The sequence below is a fragment of the Haliotis cracherodii genome, unplaced genomic scaffold, assembly GCF_022045235.1.
Source record: "Haliotis cracherodii isolate W230 unplaced genomic scaffold, xgHalCrac1.p SCAF_6, whole genome shotgun sequence".
NCBI classification, from domain to species: domain Eukaryota; kingdom Metazoa; phylum Mollusca; class Gastropoda; order Lepetellida; family Haliotidae; genus Haliotis; species Haliotis cracherodii.
Window position 1 is genome coordinate 44908653 of NW_027266319.1, and position 20935 is coordinate 44929587.

General features: G+C 37.6%; 1 protein-coding gene across 4 annotated transcripts in view; it reads right to left on the reverse strand.

Annotated features, from left to right (window-relative positions):
• Positions 1 to 20688, reverse strand: part of LOC139445782 (ankyrin repeat domain-containing protein 26-like) — a 758925-nt gene extending 738237 nt beyond the window's left edge. For all 4 annotated transcript variants that reach the window (XM_071226998.1, XM_071227000.1, XM_071226999.1 and 1 more), the window contains exons 1-2: positions 20384 to 20688; positions 12543 to 12657 (exon numbers count right to left, since the gene is read on the reverse strand). In XM_071226998.1, the coding sequence (XP_071083099.1) occupies positions 12543 to 12657; positions 20384 to 20619 (351 nt within the window). In that variant the 5' untranslated portion in view covers positions 20620 to 20688. The remainder of the gene's footprint in view (positions 1 to 12542; positions 12658 to 20383) is intronic.
• Between the last annotated feature and the right edge of the window lie 247 nt (positions 20689 to 20935).

The window sequence follows — 20935 nt, forward strand, 5'->3', positions numbered from 1 at the left end:
ATTACCGCTAATTTTAATCGCGATTTTCTTAACGATAGCACGACCTATGTTCTGAACGGGCTCCCTGTTAACGTCGGTTGAAGTCAAACTAATCGTAAATGCTAGTCGGACAGTTCCGGGAACTAACACATCGTGTGCGCCGAGATTAGGAAAGCGAACCAGAAGCGTTTGATTCTGATCGATGGTACTAGGGTTATTAGTTATAGTTACAGACTGATGAATTGCCTTGACCCCTAATGGATCTCGAAGTCTACGTTGTGGATTTAACTTGCGTCCATATTGCGAAGACATTGTTATATTGAAATTATATAACCATATGTTTAATAAAAAAATGGGTGATTTTGATCTTAATGACTTTGATCTAAGTACCTTAGATGATCCGAATCCAATCGAAGAGGGTACTGATAAAACCAGGCTTAGTAGTCTTAACGATGAACTTTTACAATCAAACGTCAATGATTATTACGATACCTTAAGAGAAGATAAAAATAATGTTACCCCAATAGGTCGTGACTATTCAAAGTTTACGATAGATGGTAAAGGAATATTGCAAATACGCGGCGAACCTGATATTGATCTTATGCATTCTCGTACTCGTAAACCCCTAGCCTTGTCTACGATAGCCAATAAACACGGCACCGTGTTTGTTCGTGATGAATTAGGTTTTGTGGACTACGGACGAGTAAAACTTCACGCGAAGACTACTATGGTTCTTCGAACCGTGCGTGATGAACTCGGTAACACAGATGATTTGGAGGCAGCCTCGATGGTGGCCTCAAACGGACTCGGAGAAATCTTGGATACCTACTACGATAATTCTATGTTACAGGTATCGGAGTTTAATATTAGGGATTTACGAGGTCTTGAGAAGGCATTGCAAACAATGCGGGGAGAACTGATAAATAATATAGCCAAGCTATCCGAACTCAACAAACATATAGCTCAAGAGAAAACAAAACTTAAACAGGCGGGCGATGAGTTCAGTAGACGACGCGTAGCGGAAAGATTACGTAACTTAGAAGAGGAAAGATCGGATAAAAAAGCATTTAAAAGCATTAGGTTCAGCACTGGGAAAGCTCGCTGAAAAAGCCGCGGACGCACTTCCCGGTATAATAGGGAGTGTTGTTTCCTGGCTATTGAATTTATTAGCTAAGACCACCACTTGGCTTAGTCAAAACCTGTGGGGGTTGATCGTAGCAATTGCAGGGCTCTTGTACGTATCCGCTAAAGACTATTTAACCAAATCAGTTCGCTAACCAAATCATGAGTAAACCAACCGCGACTCCACCTAATACAAGCGCTGTTTTTTCATCGATATGTTGTTGATTTTTAGCCGCAATATGAGGTGGTACTTGTTCGTCAGTAGATGGTTGTGAAACATGTGGTGCCTGTGGCTTGACTATTTCCATTTCGCCTATGTTTGTTTGCGTTATTAATTCGGTATTAATATCTGAATTTATACCTGGTTTTTGTTGATCGGTAGCAATAACAATTTTATTATTATAGCCTATCACTTGACCGATCTTAAGTTCCATATTACTCAGAGACATGTATAGTCCCGGCGCATAAACGTAGTCCACTTTGGATTGAGCGTTCTGTAATACATCTTGAAAACGCTTTATAGACAATGGTATGTCAACTGGTAAATTAATAGCATCCTCAACATTTCCGACAAACTGTTTTTGTGCATCGAGGGCCGTCCCAGTACCTATGATTCCCGATCGTGTTTGCGATTGTGCACCGAGAATTGCCCATATGTTCTTATCGATTCGTTAACTCTTACAAATCCTGGGTTAGTAAGATTATTTTCCGTTTTATCATTAAGAAATTCATTCCAAGCGTTTGCGGTATCGTTCATTTGTATAAATTTTTTAACAATATAAGGCAAGCCACTCTTAAAACTCATAATATCCCCTCTCCAATCGTTACTCGAAAGTTTCCAGTTGTTATCCCAATTATTAGCTTTTAAGAAAAAATTATGTAAACTTACATAAAGTTTGCTGGTACTCCCCAACTTACTAAAATCAACTTTATATTTATTAAGTTCTTTATATAAATAATCGCTTTCTTCTTTGACGGTTATTTCCCCTGTGGAAGGAACACCTAGACCATGGTTTGCTCCTTTAATACGCCAATCTTTACTCTTAGAAATATTAAATTCCTGACAAATACACTCATACGCGGACCTATCATAATTATTATTTGTGGAATTCCACGCTCGATCCTGCGGTCATGGAGCACTAATTCCTTTAAGTATACGTCTAATCTGATAGTACACGTGAAATGTTATAACAGACTTATATAGTTCAAATCCTGGAGCGTAAAGAGATACGCCACATCCCGTTGTGGCACACCATATGGCAAAGTTTAACTGATTCTGCCAAAATTGCATCGGATTGTGAAACCAATCGTGTAACATTTTATCGCTAGTTGCCGTGACTCTGTATTTTTCAAAGATATCGGGGAATTTAACGAAAAATTCAGCACCAGAGGCAGTTACTATAATCGATTGATTAGTAATGTCAGTTGATTTCATATTTAAGTTATGATATAGTATCATTGTATATTTAATATGTACGTCACACTCCCGGGAATAACAAATGGTCAGTCTATTGAACTGCTTCGTACTATCGATAACTCGGATGGACAACTCAAAGTAGCTCTATGCGATATAACGTATTACCCTCTGTGGACCAATATAAATGCTGCGAGAAGAAATAATAAGATGTTTATATCAAATGAAAAAAAAGCAGTTACTATACCTGATGGGTATTACAGCGTATGCTCACTCAATGATGAACTTTTAAGCCTAATGGAATGAGTCTCACACAAAATGAGTCGAATGGGACAGTGAAATTCGACTCTGGAGAAAAAGGTACACATGTTGATATATTACCCGATTTAGTTCCCTATAAAGAGTTGTGTATCCATCTTGATCAAATAAGCACGACGGATAATATTCAACTAGAAAGTCCTTCAACTCTGCTCAGAAGTGTTCCAGTGAAAAATGAAAAATATAATAGTGGTAGAACGGAATCTTTCTCATCATTACAATATAAAAAATTAAAGCGTGGTATTATTTCAGACCTCAAAATTTCTATATTAGATGTAAAACACCAACCTGTACATATAGGATACTTAAGTGTAACACTCCATATTATAAATAATGGTTGATGCATCAGGCCCTGGAACACTTAGACAATAATACAATTGCGCTTTCCGATCTCGGAGACACAGAAGGATTCGATAAACCCGGCACCAATGGTAAGTTATACGCTTTACACTTACACGATAATGTATACAAGCGGAAAGAAGTTACATTCACAGGTAATCTAGAAGATTTAAGCGATGTCGACATTAGTAGACTATATAAAAATACTTTGTACAATATTATTCGCAACGGTGAGAATAAATGGACTATGGTCGAAGCAAACATCGAGTGGCTATTGAATATCGTCATTACCCCACCTTATGTGATGATGGGTAAGGGACATAATTTAACTAAGATAATAAATAGTGGTATTGTACTCGCGGCCTATATCCCGTCAAAACGAAAAAGTGTGTTAGTCACTCCCCTGCCAGAAAACCCAGGTCATATGTTATATAGTCGTCCGGCCTTAAAAAATGTTAGTTGAAATTTGGTTACAGAATTCGATGATATTAAAGTTAACTTGAGTGCAATACCTACGCTTATTATTGAAGTCTTGTTCGGAGATGTACCGGAAGATGCCTTCGAAATATTACCAGGTCTATCGATTAAATGGCTAAAGAAACACGAGCGTCAACGTTGCAGTATTATTCATATCGGAACATCACCTGTTGCAACCCTCGAGGGGGTCCAAATTATTAAAAGTGACAGCATTTCTCTTACTAACATATTCTTGCCGTATAATATACACTTGATAAGGTTGATGTATACTCTCAAAACATTTAAGCAAGACCAATTAAAGACTATTATATATTCGTAATATACACTATGAGTTTATATCCAGCGCTCGATGAAGCAATTGAAAAGATGGAAACTGTTGATGGATTTCGATTACATCAAATAAGCGACATAAAACATCGAATAGAGAAGGATAGGGAGTTGAGACTTGGATTGTATAAAAAGTATCGCAGAGCCGTGAATGTTCTGGATGGAGTTGACACTGCTCTTGTAGCAGCTGGCATGGGACTCGGTGTAGCTGGTGTTAGTTTATTATCAACTATAATCGCCGCGCCTATCGTGCTCGGCATTGAAATAGGTGCCTGAGTCTCGGGACTGGCAGGAATAGCGATAAAATTCATTTCTCGTAGGTTACAAAAGAAAGCATTAAAACACGATAGTATTCGGATACTCGCCGAAGCAAAGTTGAACAGCATTAAGGATCAAATTTCGACAGCAATGGTCGATTGTAAGATATCCGAGGATGAGTTTCGTTTAGTGTTGTCGGAACTCACCAAATACAATGAAATGAAGCAGGAGATTCGATCAAAATCTCATAAGACCAGTGGTATTAGCGAAGACGAGAAAAAAAAGTTCAAAGAACAGGGGAGGCAACAAGCGCGTCAATTATTCTGTGCCAAAACCAAAGAACTGGTTGGAGATTAAAAATAGATTGCTTACTATCGTTTGATCACATTTAGACAAATGCTTACATAAATATATATAATAATGGAAATCGAAAAAACTATTAAATGGATAGAATTACCACAAGGTTTTTATTATATCAGTGATGTCAAACCAACCAAATATTGTTATAAATTGTTTCTTATCAATTTTCAAGAAGAGTGTAGTTATATTGTCTGGTCTCCTAGTAAAATGAACGAAGAACATAATAAAAATGTTGAATATCGCTTTATTGATAAAAATAATAAAGAATATTTTTATTACCATTTAGGCTCATCTAGGTGGTGGTGAGCTAGAGCCAATTTAACTTAATCTCATGACTATCATTGAATCGCATAGTCATTTTGGCATAAAAAATGCCACCTGTAGTAGCAGTATCTATAGGTAAATAAATCCGGCTCCACTGGAGTTGTGGCAGAACCCCCATTACCTATACTACTGAAGGCCTTCTAACGCCATGACCTTTTCACGCTTATTGTGAGCTTCGTACTTTCACTGTGAGAAAAATGAGTGCATATTTTCAAACACTGATAACAACTTATTCCAAAATTGCGTTTTGATTAAAATAAGAAAGAAAGTGATTTTTGCATGTAAACTTCCCCTTTAAGTAGAATTTGCTCACCTGTTATGAGACACTCAGCATAAATAGTACATTAAACAAGACTTACCTGTATGTTGAAGTTTGATTGAAATTCTACCAGGAAGTCAGAAGTGATGAAGGGGTAACTGCGCATAAGTAGACCAGACTTTAAAGTGAAGTTTCAACAGATTGGTAATACACACAAGGTCCAAGGGTGGGAACATTGGGTAGGCATGCTACTCCTTCATCACTCCTGACTGGCTGGTAAGTCTCGTTTAATTTACTTATTCTACCATCCAGTCACATGATTCAGGGGTTCCATGAAACTTCAAAGCTGTCAATCTGCTGAAACTTAAACAACATGAATCTAACCCAATATAGGGAAAAACAACTAATAATTTGTAATTTTAAGAAATCCAGTTTTAATCTGCCAGATAACATGGATGCTCATTCTTGAATGAAGCACAACTGCTTCAAACATAGTCCAATAAAATATCTGAACGAACTGTTCATAGAGTCTGCCTAGACTACAGGTTTTTTGCAGTATTTGGAAAAGTTCGCTCTGAACGCCATTCTGCCTTGGTGAGGATATCAAAAACCTTAGCACGCAACTTGTGCATAGCTGTGGTAGAGGCGGCTCTGGTACTATGGGCAGTGTATTTAGCGACACCAATCCCTGCCCAGGTAAGTCCATACCTTAGAGAGTCTCTTGAAATCAGGCCATACGGCCTCACATATGAAATGATTAACACAGACTTGTTACCCCTAAGAGGTTCAGTCCTCAGAGTATATTCGTTCAGGACGGTAAGAGGCAAAAGTCTCCTGCCAAGAGGATATGATTTGATTGTGATCCTTGAAAAGTTCTTTCCAGGTCTCGATTGTTTCACATGATCTCTGATTAAAAAAGTTACTCCTGCACAAGAACCAGAAACTTCTAAGCCTCCAATGTTGAGAAATAAAAGAGTCCCCTTTGCGCTGAAACCAATGACAACAATAACTCTAACTTCACCAAAAGTTTCTTCAGTGTTAACGATCTGACAGGTGATAGTTTCCAGACAACGTTAAAAACAGGTCAAATTTCTGAGTATCTGGGTGTAACAGGTCTGGGTAAGAACACACCTTTCAGAAATCTAACAATCAGAGGGTGTTCACCAATGCCCATATTATCCACAAAAATATAGACTGACAATGCACTTCTAGCAGTATTCAGGGCACTATATCCTCTACCTCTGACTACTTAAGTTGTGCTATCTATCCCAAAATGATTTGTATTGCTTTCTGGTACTAGGTTTCCATGAGTTCCACAGGACTTCGCTAACGTCTGTTGGCCACTGTTCTTCCAGACACTCCTGATACCATGAACACTGCAAGCTGCAGATTCTTGATCTGAGGTTGTGATTTTTGGTCGCATGGTAGAAATAACTTGCTCCTCGAGTTATTTCTCTTGGCCTGTCAACAAGAAGTGAAAGCAGATGAGTAAACCATGAGTCAGTAGGCCAGATAGGGGCTACAATTATTCCTGTAACTTTTTTATGCTTGATTTTGGCACACATTTCTTCATTAAGCAAAATGGAGGAAATGCATAAAAAAAAAATGTGCTCCAATCTAGTGTAAAAGCATCAATTTACCAGGCAGAAGGGTCACACTTCCAGCTACAATATTTTTCAATCTTGCAATTTAACCTGGAAGCAAACAGATAAATTGACAATTGAAGTGAAAATTGAATTTTGATTTTACAAGAACAAAAACATCTTCCAGTGTCCAGTCTGATAAATTTCTAGATGCTTTATCTGCTTTATTATGTTATCAACACCTGGGATATGAGAAATGACCAGATCAATGTTTTGTTCTATGGTCGAAGTCCAAATTTGTTTTGCAATCACATTTTTGAGAATGCATACCACCCATTTCTCTAACATAGGACACCTCAGTAGAGTTGTCTGATCGGATGCTAACAACCTTTCTTTTCAGTCTGTGATGAAATGATCTTAGAGCCCAATCAATTGTTTAAGTACAAGGACATTGATGTGAAGACAAGCTTCCGCGTCCCGAGGCTATCTCCCCTGTAATAAGGCTCCCTAACCTTGTATCAATTTGTATATCAAGTCATGGGGTTCTAATCTCTCTTGTATTGTGGGTTATGTTGTCTAGCCACCACTGAAGCTCATGCTCGACCTCTATTGATAATGTCATGGTTGTATTAAAATTCCAGCCACAAGAATGGAGTGCATAAATCTTTTCTCTCTCACCATGACCCGATAGTGTAGCTTGCCATAAATAAGGCTGGAAAAGCAGCAACGACAGTCCCAATGAACTGTGCTATTGATCTGAATATACAGTCTTTCTTCTGAGAATCTCAGCACCTAACCTAATGATGTATACAGATTTTTCACTGTCCACTTCCACTGTCATTTCAAATGAATTAAGCCAAAATCCCAGAAATTTCTTATTCTGTGTATTAATGCACCGTTTCAAATTACCTGCTTCATGACAAATATGATCATACTCACCGACCTTGCTTGTGGTCTGTGATTATTTCCCTCTGCCTCTCCTGGGCTGATTTTTCCTCTGGAATCTGAGGAGACAGTTTCCTAAAAACAACTGCTGTCTTTAGTACGGTTTGCCTCTGGCTCGGTGACTGTTTCCATAGTATGGGTGGTGTCTCACAGCATATGATTGCCTATAGTAGCCTGTCGACGGTCTCTGGCTGATTCTGGTGATAGTCCCAATATCACAAAGATTTTTAACTACATTCTTGCCAAAAAGCAGGTTAGGCATTTATTCTGAAGAAGAGGAACACAAAGCATGAAATTCAGCTTTAATTTCACCTCACAAGGCATCTTTGCATCTGTGAACTAACTCACTGTTTGTCGCTCCCAGCAACCCAAGCCCATCGCCCAAGCACTTCTGGGTATCGATAAAAGTTTGTTTATCCAGTTCAGACTTCTTCCAAAAGAGGGTGCTTTTAACCACCCCAGTTGCAATTTTTTGAAGCGCTTTGTCAACATTCCGTGCGTTTCCCGAGATGTTATCCCACAAAATCTTGTTTAATTCCGGAACGTTAAGCACATCACAGTTCTCAGGCTTGTGGTATGATTTTATACGCTCTTCATTGAGCTTGTCACCATCGCGAGAAGTTTTCAGATCAAACAAAGTTTTGATGATGTCTGCAAACTTGTGGTCAATGGGCTCAGAGTATCCATCAGCAACTCCGAGACTTTTTTTAAAGTAAGAGAATTCATCCTCAAGTGGAATACTTGCATCCTGAAAGGTTGAGCAAATTTTCTCAAATGGGTCATTAATAATGTCCCCAGCGTTAGCACACAGTCCCTCGGAATCACGAGGCACTCGTGAGGATTCAATATAATTGTCTCCTCCTTCACCGAACTCATAATCCAGAAAGTAATTGTCCTCTCCATAAGGGTGAACTGTCAAGTTCCTCCTACTGATTTGAAAGATGCTCCCAGTTGCGAAGGCCACGTCAACATTTTCTTTAGTTCGTTGAGCATAAGTGCCATTTCTGTTACCAAATGCGAAGTCCCCGCATCAGGTACACTTCCCTCTAAACAAGCTTGTAGAATTGGATGTCTTTGCTTTAAATTTTCCATTGGATTTAGATTCGTCCTCCGCAGGGACCATATTACGAACGTTGTCCCCCATAATGGCTGCTGACATGGTCAACCACGTGGTAAGTCAATATTCAAGTGGAAATTCTGACAACTCAGCAGGTTGCCAAACGGTAAAACTGCTATAAATGCGATCACCCTGGGATCAGCAAAAATCTGCGTAATTGGCAACCAGTTATCCTCAGAAAATTACAGCTCAGAGAACAAAATGTATCCTGAGCAAGATAGTCCCATCTATGCAACAAGGTCGCACTGGTCTACGCATACACAGTTGCAATCTCATGGAAGCCCTGAATCACGTGACTGGAGGGTAGAATTAGATTAGGTCAGTGTCATGAGCGGGTCAATATATAAGGGTAAACAGAGCTTGTCATTATCAATCACTCCCTGTTACCGAGTCATTCATCTGATGATTCACATGATGAAGGAGTAAGCATATACTCAGAAACGTTGTGTTCCTCACAATAAAGAAGTTGACATCCACAAATTCTCTTCCTTATGAAAATTCTTTTGTTTATAGATAACGTTCTATCACATCAAAACATCGCAATGAGCAACTTGAAAACTGAATTTTGGCTTTCCAACTGCATCTCCCATCCTCAGAATGGATGAAACTAGGTAGGCTACACAACCATTGAAGGATGTGTGTGATTTTGTACCCAAAGCAAATTTGTAACCAAAATACTAGATTATTTTGTCCCCATAAAAATACAACAATAGGTCTCTATAAGTATTTTTACACGTATATCCGAATAGTAAATGAGCACAACTTATATTAAACATCTCATCAATTTAAAGATATGACAAGGACTGACTGTCATCTTTGAGTGTGGCCAGTCCAATTGGCAAAATTCAAATTGATTGTTAAGTTCTGAAAGGAAGGTGACATCTGGTCACTGAAGGAGCCAAATAAAATGGTTAAACCTAAGTTAATTGTATTGTTTTGATAGGAAAGTGATAGTAAATTAAATTTATGATACTAAAATTAATGTATATCTTTGAAAGTAATGCAAATGATTCTGTGTACAAAATGACTTTAATTTTCACAAAACCAGGGATGCGTATTGGATAATGTATTACAATATTTTATGACTAGAAATTGGCACTAGTCCTACTGTCCTTGCTAAACTGCCCAATAGTTAAGGTATCCTGAGGAGTTGCTGTATGTTACCATTGTAATGACTTGTGAGCTAAAACTGTTAGTTTCTGGAACAAAACATGATATTGGTACAGCATAATGGTTACTCATTCAATAAATACTCATGGATTCATGCTCCGGGGCAGTGATGACTTGGCATAATACCACTTCCACAGACGAACTCCAGAATGCGAACTTGCATTTTCGAATTATGGAAACATTTTGAAGGTATTGTATGTGTATAACATTAAAACATTTGATAAAATCACTACTTGAAATCACCCGATGTTCCAAGCATTATCAAATAACATTGTGATGTGTATCATGGAAAAAATGAACCTCAATTTACTGATTTACCAGTAATACTGCACACCCATACCACATTTCAACTGGATTTCATGAAATGAAGGGATATAAAAAAATGTTTGCATCTGTAGGATTCCTTTTTTTTTTAAATTTAAAATGAGTATATATTTTGTGTATGTAACCATGTAGATCTAGGTATATGGCTCATCTATTGTCCAAAGAAAAGAAAAATAATAATTTGAAAAATATGGACACCTCAGAAATAGGGCTGCAATGAATACACTATGTGGCAAATACGATTCGTATCACGAATATGGGTAATGACTACGAATATTAATTCACGAATACAATAACAAGTCAGCAGTTTATGTATTATTTGTCATATTCAGTGAAACAATAACATAAATTATTTGACATCGTTTGTTAATTATTAATATATTATACATTTATATACTGCTCTTATCCAGGTACTAGTGTCTGCTCAAATGCGACAATAACCAGTGACCACAATAATGTTAAATTAAATATCATAAGAGTGTCGTTTTCGAAGAAATCTATGCATATAATATGTTCTTAAGGATATTTTTGGGTACAGGGTATGTAAATGCACTTGATTGCATATACATTAATATTCGATTCTTTTGGCCATGAATAACAAATTCAATTCATGAATGGATATGGTTCGATTCACCAAATACGCAAGTGAATCGTAACAGCCCTACTCAGAAATGAGGGCTTTTAAAGTTATAATTCTATCTAACTTGCCACATTTTTATTTTTTTTATGACACATACAATTTCAAGCACTTAACAAGGAGTATTCAAGGAATGGCAAATACAATTTTTTAAATTGAAAGTACAACTTCTCTTGACAATTCTATTATCATGATAGCAGGGGCACTTTTATATAGGAACATGGAACATGAGGAACATGTGATACTGTGATTGCATAAAAGGGAAACACAGGTTTGCAGTAGTACATGTATGTGCAAAATAATCCACATAAGGTGACATAATGTCATCAGTGTGTTCCATATGAAAGAGTACATAATATGGTAATCAGGTTTACACGGACGTTTTGTTTGCAGATTCCTTATTTTACATAGACAACTTTGCTAAAATGTATAAAACAGTTCCTGAAGATATCTTGAATGGTTCTGACAAGCAGGAAAGAAAGGTAAAATGCAGCTGAAAACAGATGGAATGATAAAGCCGATTTGTAAATAGTATACATATTTATACTACCGACAAAACATAAGGGAACTGTTAATTTGAATGTAGCTATCGTTCAGGTGTACATTTATAATACCATGGTTTTGCTACTGAAAGCAACATCTAATCACAAGTCAATGAAGTTTCACATCATGCATGAACAGCATGTCATGCATGAACAGCATATGATGCATGTGCACACAGAAGCTTTAGTTAGTGCACCTATAGGGGACTCAAAATCACTAATGCAATTGAGCTGAGCACCCGCAAAAAATGCCTCCGGAGACAGTATCAGACAGACAAAATGCCAAATCATGGCTACAATAGAAATCAATATCCCAAGCTGCCCGAATATTTGGCAAATCAAAAAGTGCAATTTCTCGACTGTACCATGAAACGGGTGGGGTTGCTATTAAAAAACACCCGGCTCAATGATGCTCACCTGAAAGCATGGAGTCCTGTACTTAGAGTAAGAGCTTACCATAGGTGGCAAAGATTGGGGTGCGTCAGGCAAGACCAGGCATGGGCTAGGTAACACCAAGGATGGGTTTGGGCGCAAATGGAGTTAACATGATTACAGATGAATCAAGGTTTTGCCTCAGATTCTCAGATGGCAGAAAACTTTGATGGCAACGTAGCGGCGAATGGTATGCCAGATCAACAATTCTTGACCATGATCAGTATTGGGGTGGTAGTGTTATGGTGTGGGGCAGTATGACACCATGACAGGTGAACTGATCTGGTTATTGTGAAAAGACATTTGACTTGCTAGCAATACACTGAGAAAATTTTGCTTCCTGTTATTGTTCCTTTTGCTAGAATTATCGACAGAAATTTTGAACTGCAAGTGGACAATGCCAGACAATATTGTGCCCAGGCCATCAGCGATTATCTCTGACGAGATGGCATATGGACAAGGGACTTGGTAGAGCATATCTGTAGGATATTCTTCGGCGGAGAGAATATGCCAGAGACCCAGCACAGAAAATGTACCATCATCACAATTTTACTATCATTTCATCCGTTCCCTCATTTTTTGTCGGTTGTATACGTTGCCAGCTTTGTTCATTACCTTCATTAGTGGAGTCTTACTATTGTTGTCACCAATGTTGGTCTTCGCCTTCCATTCCAAAAGCTCCTGAACCACCTTGGCATTACCTCGTGCGCATGCTAAATGCAAGGGCGTTCTGAAATAAGACAGTGATAACATTGCAACTAAAAAATAAGGAACTGGTATTTCATTATAGGGGAGTGGGCGGGCCAGCAGAAAAAAGGGGGCTGAGAGAACTTATCACAATAACAGCATGTAAGGCAGGGCCATGAAAATACGACACAGTTCCTTTATTTCAAAGGGACTGGTAATTTATTAGATGGGGTGGGGAGGATTGTGCAAGGAAAAATGTTACAAAGTATCAAGTTGAACAAACTGAATCCTCTCAAGGTCAGGAAAACCTTTTAACAAAAGTGGTTCAATTACAGTGCCAGTGCCAATAATGCAATCAATTCGTGAATAACTATGTCAGGTTTGCTATGGTCAGATAAGATTTGGTTTGTCAGAGGGAATCAAGGAGGTTTGGAAAGTCATGAAAAAGTTAATCAATATCAATTAAATATATCAATATAGCCTAGATTCATTTCAGGTTAAACTATAACAGACGCAGCTCCAACCCCATGTTCTTTTGAATACCCCAAAATCTTCCCGTCAGAAACATGTATCAACCATCAATACTTCACAGGCTTGTACACACTACTTTCCTCCATTGCTGCTTTGCAGTGTAGTCAATGTTTTCAAGCAACAGCCTGGTTTCAGAGGCTGGCACCCAGCAAGTGGTAAGACCTATAAAGCGCTCTAATCACATTGGTAATTTTCCTCTAGCAACATGTGCCATAACCTTGTAGTCTCTAACAGAAAAAGGCAAAATGTTACATTTTTTCGGGTTTTTTAGGAGAATATTTGCTCAAATTTGATTATTTGCACAGATTCTATTCTCTGGACCCAATGGATTTTGTATGGAGCTATAGTTGTAAAACCAGACATTTGTTTAAATCAAAACTTTATAAGAAAAACATCTTGCTACAATGTCTCTTTTGTGGCAGACAATTTCTTTCTATTTTTCAACAGTCTGAAGTACAATAATTTATTTCAATCATTTTTTGTAACAATTTCAAAATTTTACATTACATTGTATATTTATATACTTATCCTATCTCGTGGTGGTGGTGGAAATCATCATGGTCGGGTGGTTATATAGTGTGTGAGATAGGATAGGTATGAATATAAACATACAATTTAATGTAAAATCTTCAAACTCTTCAACTTATCCTATCTCACACAATGAACTTTATCCCACAGTTGGACAGTGGGGTGCAGTTTACCCTAGCCTGTATTAGACAAAAACCATGAGAAAAACACCAGGAAACTGGTTCTAAACAAATCTTCAACCACAAGATTGTGACACAGTTTAGTGTCAGAAAGACATGAACTCTTGAGCGGGTAAAACACAATAACAAGTGAGAAGAGACACTTTCGTTACAAGGACATAACATCGCATTATCATTTCACAAATGACCACATAGTTTTGAAGTTGGGAACCTATTCAACCATGACCAATACCTAATTAATTCTGAAGGTGTCGCCAGTTAATTAGTTCTACAAGATACGCTCAAATAGACTTCTAGGTTAAAGACCAGGGCCTAGATTTTCGAAACGATCCTAGCTAAGATAAATCTTAGAGTTAACTGATGTTTATTTTAAAGATTCTTATGCCATTAGTAAAATAACAACATAAAAACTATTTGTTCACTGAAAAATGCATTCGGGGTGTCTATTTACACTGATATTTCAACAATTTCAGACTATAGCCCACACCACCATAAGCAAATAAAACACCAACAAGGCAAATGTTTGATGATACATTTTAATGTGGTTCCCCACTGAAATATTAGGGATAAAAGTTAAGGGCTATCTCATACTTTATGAAAGATAGAGATTGCTGTACATAAAAGGGTACATATTTTGAGTCCCCAGACACTGCAGGCCGGTAGACCGGCCAACCTGTAGTCATGTCAAAATAGACTTTATGAACCTACCTGTTCTATCATTCATTTATCACATGTCACATGTCACATTTCACAATGTCTGAACTACGAATTTTATTTCAATTTATTATCTTTTATCGATAGATTAAAAGATTATTCACTAGATCTATTTCATGCAATGTTATTGAAAATAAAATTCTCGGACACACACTTCGACAATGAGTCAACATCGAACAAGTCAAAGAGCAAAATAAAAATGTGTCAATCAAATCTTTAAATATATAATAAGTTTAATGCCAAAATATATGCCTGAAAAATCTGTGTCACAGCTCGTACCTGGCACGATACATCCACAAAGTTTTCATATTTTTTACTACGTTTCTTTAAAGCTAAAAAGATAAATTTAGCCAATTTATTTATGACCGTGATTTTCCGTGATGTGAATAATAAAATAAGGATGCTGCCAACAGTCACAAAATGTGACAAAATAAATACCAGTGCTTGGAGATGAGGTTTAGCGAAAATATATCACAAGGATCTACAAAGTTACGAATGTCAAAAAAAGCGAAATGCAGAAGGATCACACAACAAGTAGGTAAAGTTCAATAACAAGTTAATTAATTATTCAATGAACTGAATAATCTTGAACATGGTCTCGAGATTGCGAGACGTGATACCAGCTTTGAATTGTACTGGAAACATCAGTTGCTCAGCATTGTCTGTCACATTGTGTTTCTAGAATACGGTACTTGTCTGTATCCCTCCCACGATTGATATATCTGAACTGTTAAATCAGTTAAACTGTACAATAAACTTTGAAACTTGAAAGTGTACAAACTTGGCTGCAACCGGAACTGGATCCATGTAATGTAAACAATACATTCCAGAAGTCATATGACCCAGAATGAATAACAATGAGGCCACACCTCCGAGAGCTGTCAAAAAGCGATTTAAGTCAGCATAAAGTTCAAATCCTAATTAAAGCTTGGAATTAAATATATAGGATCGATTCTAAAACGATCCCTGTAAACGTCTGTAGATAAAAACAATTGACTGTGATGGCATCATCACCCAACTTGATATGTAAACAATCCGGTCGAAAGGACATTGGACACCGCCTGGATCGCGATGACAATTGACGACTGTCAAAATATCTAAATATAAACTGTAAACTGTAATATTTTATACAGATGACAAATCACTTGTGACTTGTGATAACTGCAACTGTAACTTGTATGCTTGAATAATTACGATCTTGGAATGTTCTGTCTGAATGAATCCGGAATGGCGGTGTGAATCTCGGAACTGTTAGACGTCATCCAGATGTCAACAAGACGTCATCCGGATGGCCACAAAGGTAAATAATCACTAATGCACGATCAAATACTTGGAGAGCAGACAAAGTATTAATATTGGCCATTTAAATTAAAAGCTAATTTTTGTTACAATACACTGAAAGAAATATGGCATTTATTTTTTATTTCTGCAAAAGTCGTAACTATAATGGTTACACCAAGGACAACAATTTTCTACTTTTTCTCCAGTATATTTAAAATATGACAAAATTATGTTTCTTTGTGTTGACATAATTTACCCAACTATTTGTTAAGTTTAGATGTTTCTTGTTAAATCACTAAAAATTAGAAATTTCAAGTTTAGTTCTTGTGTATTCACCAAGACCCAAAGGGTACAAATTTTGATATAAATGACACGTTTGAAAAATTGTTTTCAAATATAACTTTGTATTCATCCGAAAGTCGCAAGTTCTGGTCCGACCGATTCTCACAAAAATCTGGTTGCTTGTCTTTATGACACCCACGGCAGAGATCATCGAAGTTTACAGACCATGCAAATAAAGTCACACCTTTTATCGAGGATTGTTTTTCTGGCCTACCTTTAGGCATCGGGATCACTTGCAAGTGTCGGTAGACTAAAGTCACGAGACACGATATCTACCCATAACCTTCATAACCTTCCGTCACCTATTCGAGCCTTTCCATTCAGTTCCATAACGTCATAGGCATGACTAGGTAAATTTGCACTTAGTTTCAGTGTGCACGTAGCTCAGTCTGTTAGCTGTCGTGCTAATAATCCGAAGGTCGCAAGTTCAAGCCCGACAGATTCTCACTAAAACTGGTTGCTTGTCTTTGAGACATGTGACCTACAACAGAAATTGTCCTCACGAGAAGTTGTGGTACTGTATTCTAATGGTCGAAATGGAGCTAAATTCTATTATTGAAGACATCACCTACTGGTGGGAAGCAGAATTTGAGTTTTGATTGGCCCATCCCTCAAAATATCAGCAATGCCATCTTAACTGTTTGAAATTAAAGTACGTCAGGATACAATTTATTAATATCCTTAAAAAGGACCAAGAAGTAGCTCAAAAGCGAAGTGAAACGACACAAACCGAACCATAACGAATCAAAACGTAACATTTATACTAAGTCATCCTATAATAATTAGATCCACATCAAGTGCTTTAATGAGTTATCATGGTGTAATATCTATACATCATTTCATATAATTATAGTTTAGCAAGTAATACTTATCATCAGGTAAAATGCACATATAAAATATCAGTAGTTTCAGTTATACCTTTTTAGATAGATGCTAGCCTAAGGTAACGGGAGCGCATCTCCTAGACTTACTATTCAATAGACAAGCTCGTCTATAGTGCATTAAGGATTAGCCCCAATACAAGCTCGTCTATAGTGACACCATAATCTCTTTCAAAGCACCCAGTAAATATGTCAGCATAATTATTGCCAGTCCAACAGGAGTAACAGGATTAAGTATTCCCCTCTGTCTAGCCATTCATTAACCATAAGGCACAGCCCATCGTGTATCAACCAATCATATTCCATTTATTGTTCTAATTTTTGTTGACCGCCTCCGTGGTCTAATGGTAGAGCGTCCGCCCGGAGAGCGGAAGGTCCGGGGTTCGATCCCCAGCCACGTCATACCAAAAGACGTTAAGAGATGGTACTTGTTGTTACCCTGTCTGGCGCTCAGCATTAAGGGGCTAAAACAAGGATTGGTTGGCTCAGAGTCAGTATACTGTGTCTGAGTGGGGTATTCATGTTAAACTGCGGCATGGTATCTCAGTGTGCTAGCACTATAAATCGGCATCAGTCCGAACTAGTTCAAGCAGACACACACACACACACACATACACGTGCATGCACGTCGCTATATAAGTGCAATAATCTTGGACGTGACGTTAAACCCCATTTCACCTCACCTCTAATATTTGTTAAATACATACAGAAGCCAAATGTTAGGCAGAAGGGGTTTGTCGCTCTAACCAAGCAGATCTCTCTCCCACAGCCCAGAGGGTTGTACCGACTCTCTGTGGCACCCTCAGCTATTTTCCAAGATATTGTTCATTGTTAATTGTTCTTGTAAATAAAATTGTGATTAGTCTCCTGTGACTCCAGCTCTTTTCTGACTAATTCCCCCAAGAAAACCAGCACACCATTTTGAAGGTTTTGTTCACAAGAACAGAACCACAATAATACCATAATAGTTCTTTGTGATTTATCATGTAGCTATGTTATGTATGTCTTTATGATCTAACGCAATTCCCCAGGACTGGTTGTTGCCTTTGTTATTGTTTTTTCCCTTGAGTACCCGGATGATATTGCAGAAACCTAGACTAGTTCGCAACCTGTGCTGCACAATTCGTAAGCGCATTGGTCACTTTTATTGATAGTATAAGGGCGTATGGTCACATTGATCAACAAAATGAAATACAGTTTTGGAAATAATAAGTTATTTTACAAATTGACTGAAAAATATGTCCATCTGTATTATGACAACAAATTCCAAACATTTTTATGTTTAATATCATCACCAAGAGACTGAAAATGTTACGATGAAAAGTACATTTCTATATTGTTTGGCTTCTAATCCTACATAATAATCTATTATAATGTTTTTAGGCCCTTTTGATCATCTTAATCAATTTTAGTCAATCTGTTAAAGAAAGGGACAGATTCTTCAGTCTAAATGACTGAAATATTTACACACTTTATAAATTGCCTGAGAGAATCAAATTTTACAAATTGACTGTAATATATACACGCTTACAAAGGAAAAGACTTGTGAAAACAACGCCTATCGCGCATCTAAGAATTTCCAAACCAGGACATAGAGGAACAAGAATGAATCTGTCCAATGCTACAGAAAATGAAGGAAATCAAAATGCAAATATCATAATTACAACAAACCAAATTTATCAATATGTGTATAATTTTAGGCAGCTTCCTTGTTCGAGGAATGTATCCGTGAATATCCACACAAAGGAAAAATATTCCACACATCTGCAGCTGTACAAAGAAACTTATTCGATGTCACGTGTCTCTGTAACAATCAAATATTCTAAAATATGTATATTTTTCGGGATATCATTATAAACCCTCGTTCGTTTCTCAACTGATCACTTAGATTGTTTCAGGTGTTTCACATAGGTGTCAAGTCTCAAGGGCCGGCTGAGAAAGCCCACATGACAACTATTTTCATAACGTCCACGCTTCCTAAAAAAATCCATTGAGTTAGATAACAATAAGCAATCAATCAACGTATTATCGGTTAACCCTTTGAACAAAGTATGTTGTTTTTACATCGGCACTTCACGCCATGATATGAGTGTATTCCCTTTGTTTTAGTAAACCTAGACATGTAAACACTAACTTTTGACATATCCACTGTGCAAGATAACAGTGATTAGTCAATCAATGTATTTTCTGTTAATTCTTTGATAACTAGAAACGATCCGTTGATTTACAAAAAAAGTAAATCAACTGATCATTCATCTCTTTCTGGGCTGCCACGTGCATATTACATAACAAACATTTCACCTCACTTCAAACCTGAATTTAGATTGAATAATTACCCCAGACACAATAAATGCCAAATGGGAACCTTTGTCAGGTAATCTGAGTGGTGCTACCACTAATTATACCTGTAATAAATTCATTAACTGAGTATCAAGTGAATGACGACAAATACACAAGTGTAGGGTTATACCATAAAACATGGATGACAACAAGGGAGTCGTAATCGTGTTATCGACACAATACGAAATCCGAAAAGGCTTTCACTGCGTGGATACTTTTAAAATTTTTAATCTATAACAATCAGGAGTATTTCCAAATGACGACATCCGATCAGCTCCGCCGTTCTTTTTGTCATTAGGCTGAAGAAATGAATTAACATGTGCCCTTTGTCGAAATCTTTATAGATCACGGTTAAACAATCAGTGTTCAAAAATGAGTAAAACAAATATTGCCTCCAAGTTTATTTAGCTTTCCTTGCAGACAGTAGCCCAAGCTCTTGTCACGCTTCGTTGCGTTGCGTATCATCCGGGTACTCACGGGGGGAAAAAACAATAACAAAGGCAACAACCAGTCCCGGGTAATTGCTTTAGATCAGTGCCCCTTTAATGTGCATGATTTTACCAAGGTGCAATTTTATTCTAAATTCGCATTATTATAAAAAAATACGAAAGAAAGAGTTTGATTTCATGGACTGCCCATACACATATTTTGAGCAAATGTCTATAACTTTCACAGGTCATCGTCAGTTGGTTCTGGTCAGACTTTGGTGACAGGTCTTTATTCATAAACATCGTGATAAACGTCGAAAAGTAAACATCATCATCCCCTGAAATAGCAGTTCAAAACAATTTCCTAATAGCCCTACTTATATTCAGGACAACAAAGGTAGACAAACCATTCTTGCCCTATGTTCATGTCAAATCATGTTGAGGCTTCAAAATCCGTCGGCTGGACTCGTAAAGAATGAATCACAATATTGGAGATTCCTTTGTATTATATTATCGATTTTTTAAATGTTTGAAATTAACCTCACCTATTATCTTTGTCAAGACAGCTGGGATCCTTTCTGGCTAACTGTTTGACTTTTTCGAAATCGTTCAACCACGCTGCCTTGTGAAGTTTTCCCAGATCTTTCTCCTTCAGATCATATCCAATCAAGGACGACGACGAACCACTTGCCCTGGCTCCTTTGTCAAGTTTAGGGGAGCCTCCTGTTGGTGGACCCTTTGACTGGGATTTCTTTGTTATGTTTTTGAAAAACTTCTTCATAATTGCTCGCTAGCAATACTTTTCTGCGTCAATTTGCTTTGTAAATCGCCATCATGACAACAACCTCGTTTTCGAAAGGGAAACCAATCAAAACGGATCGACGCTAAAATGGACAAGCCGATTTTGCAAGCTCCTCACAGCGATGCCCGTTCGCGGAGCTCCCTATACCGTAAGTTGGGTCCCGTCTCTAATATCACAAGTTGACAACGCGCATAGGATGCCGGGAACCAGCTTACCTATACCGAGAGTGTTAGCAAAGGTGTCACGCGCTGGGAAGGAGCTTGTATGTGCGCAGGCGAAAATGGCATCTCAGCAA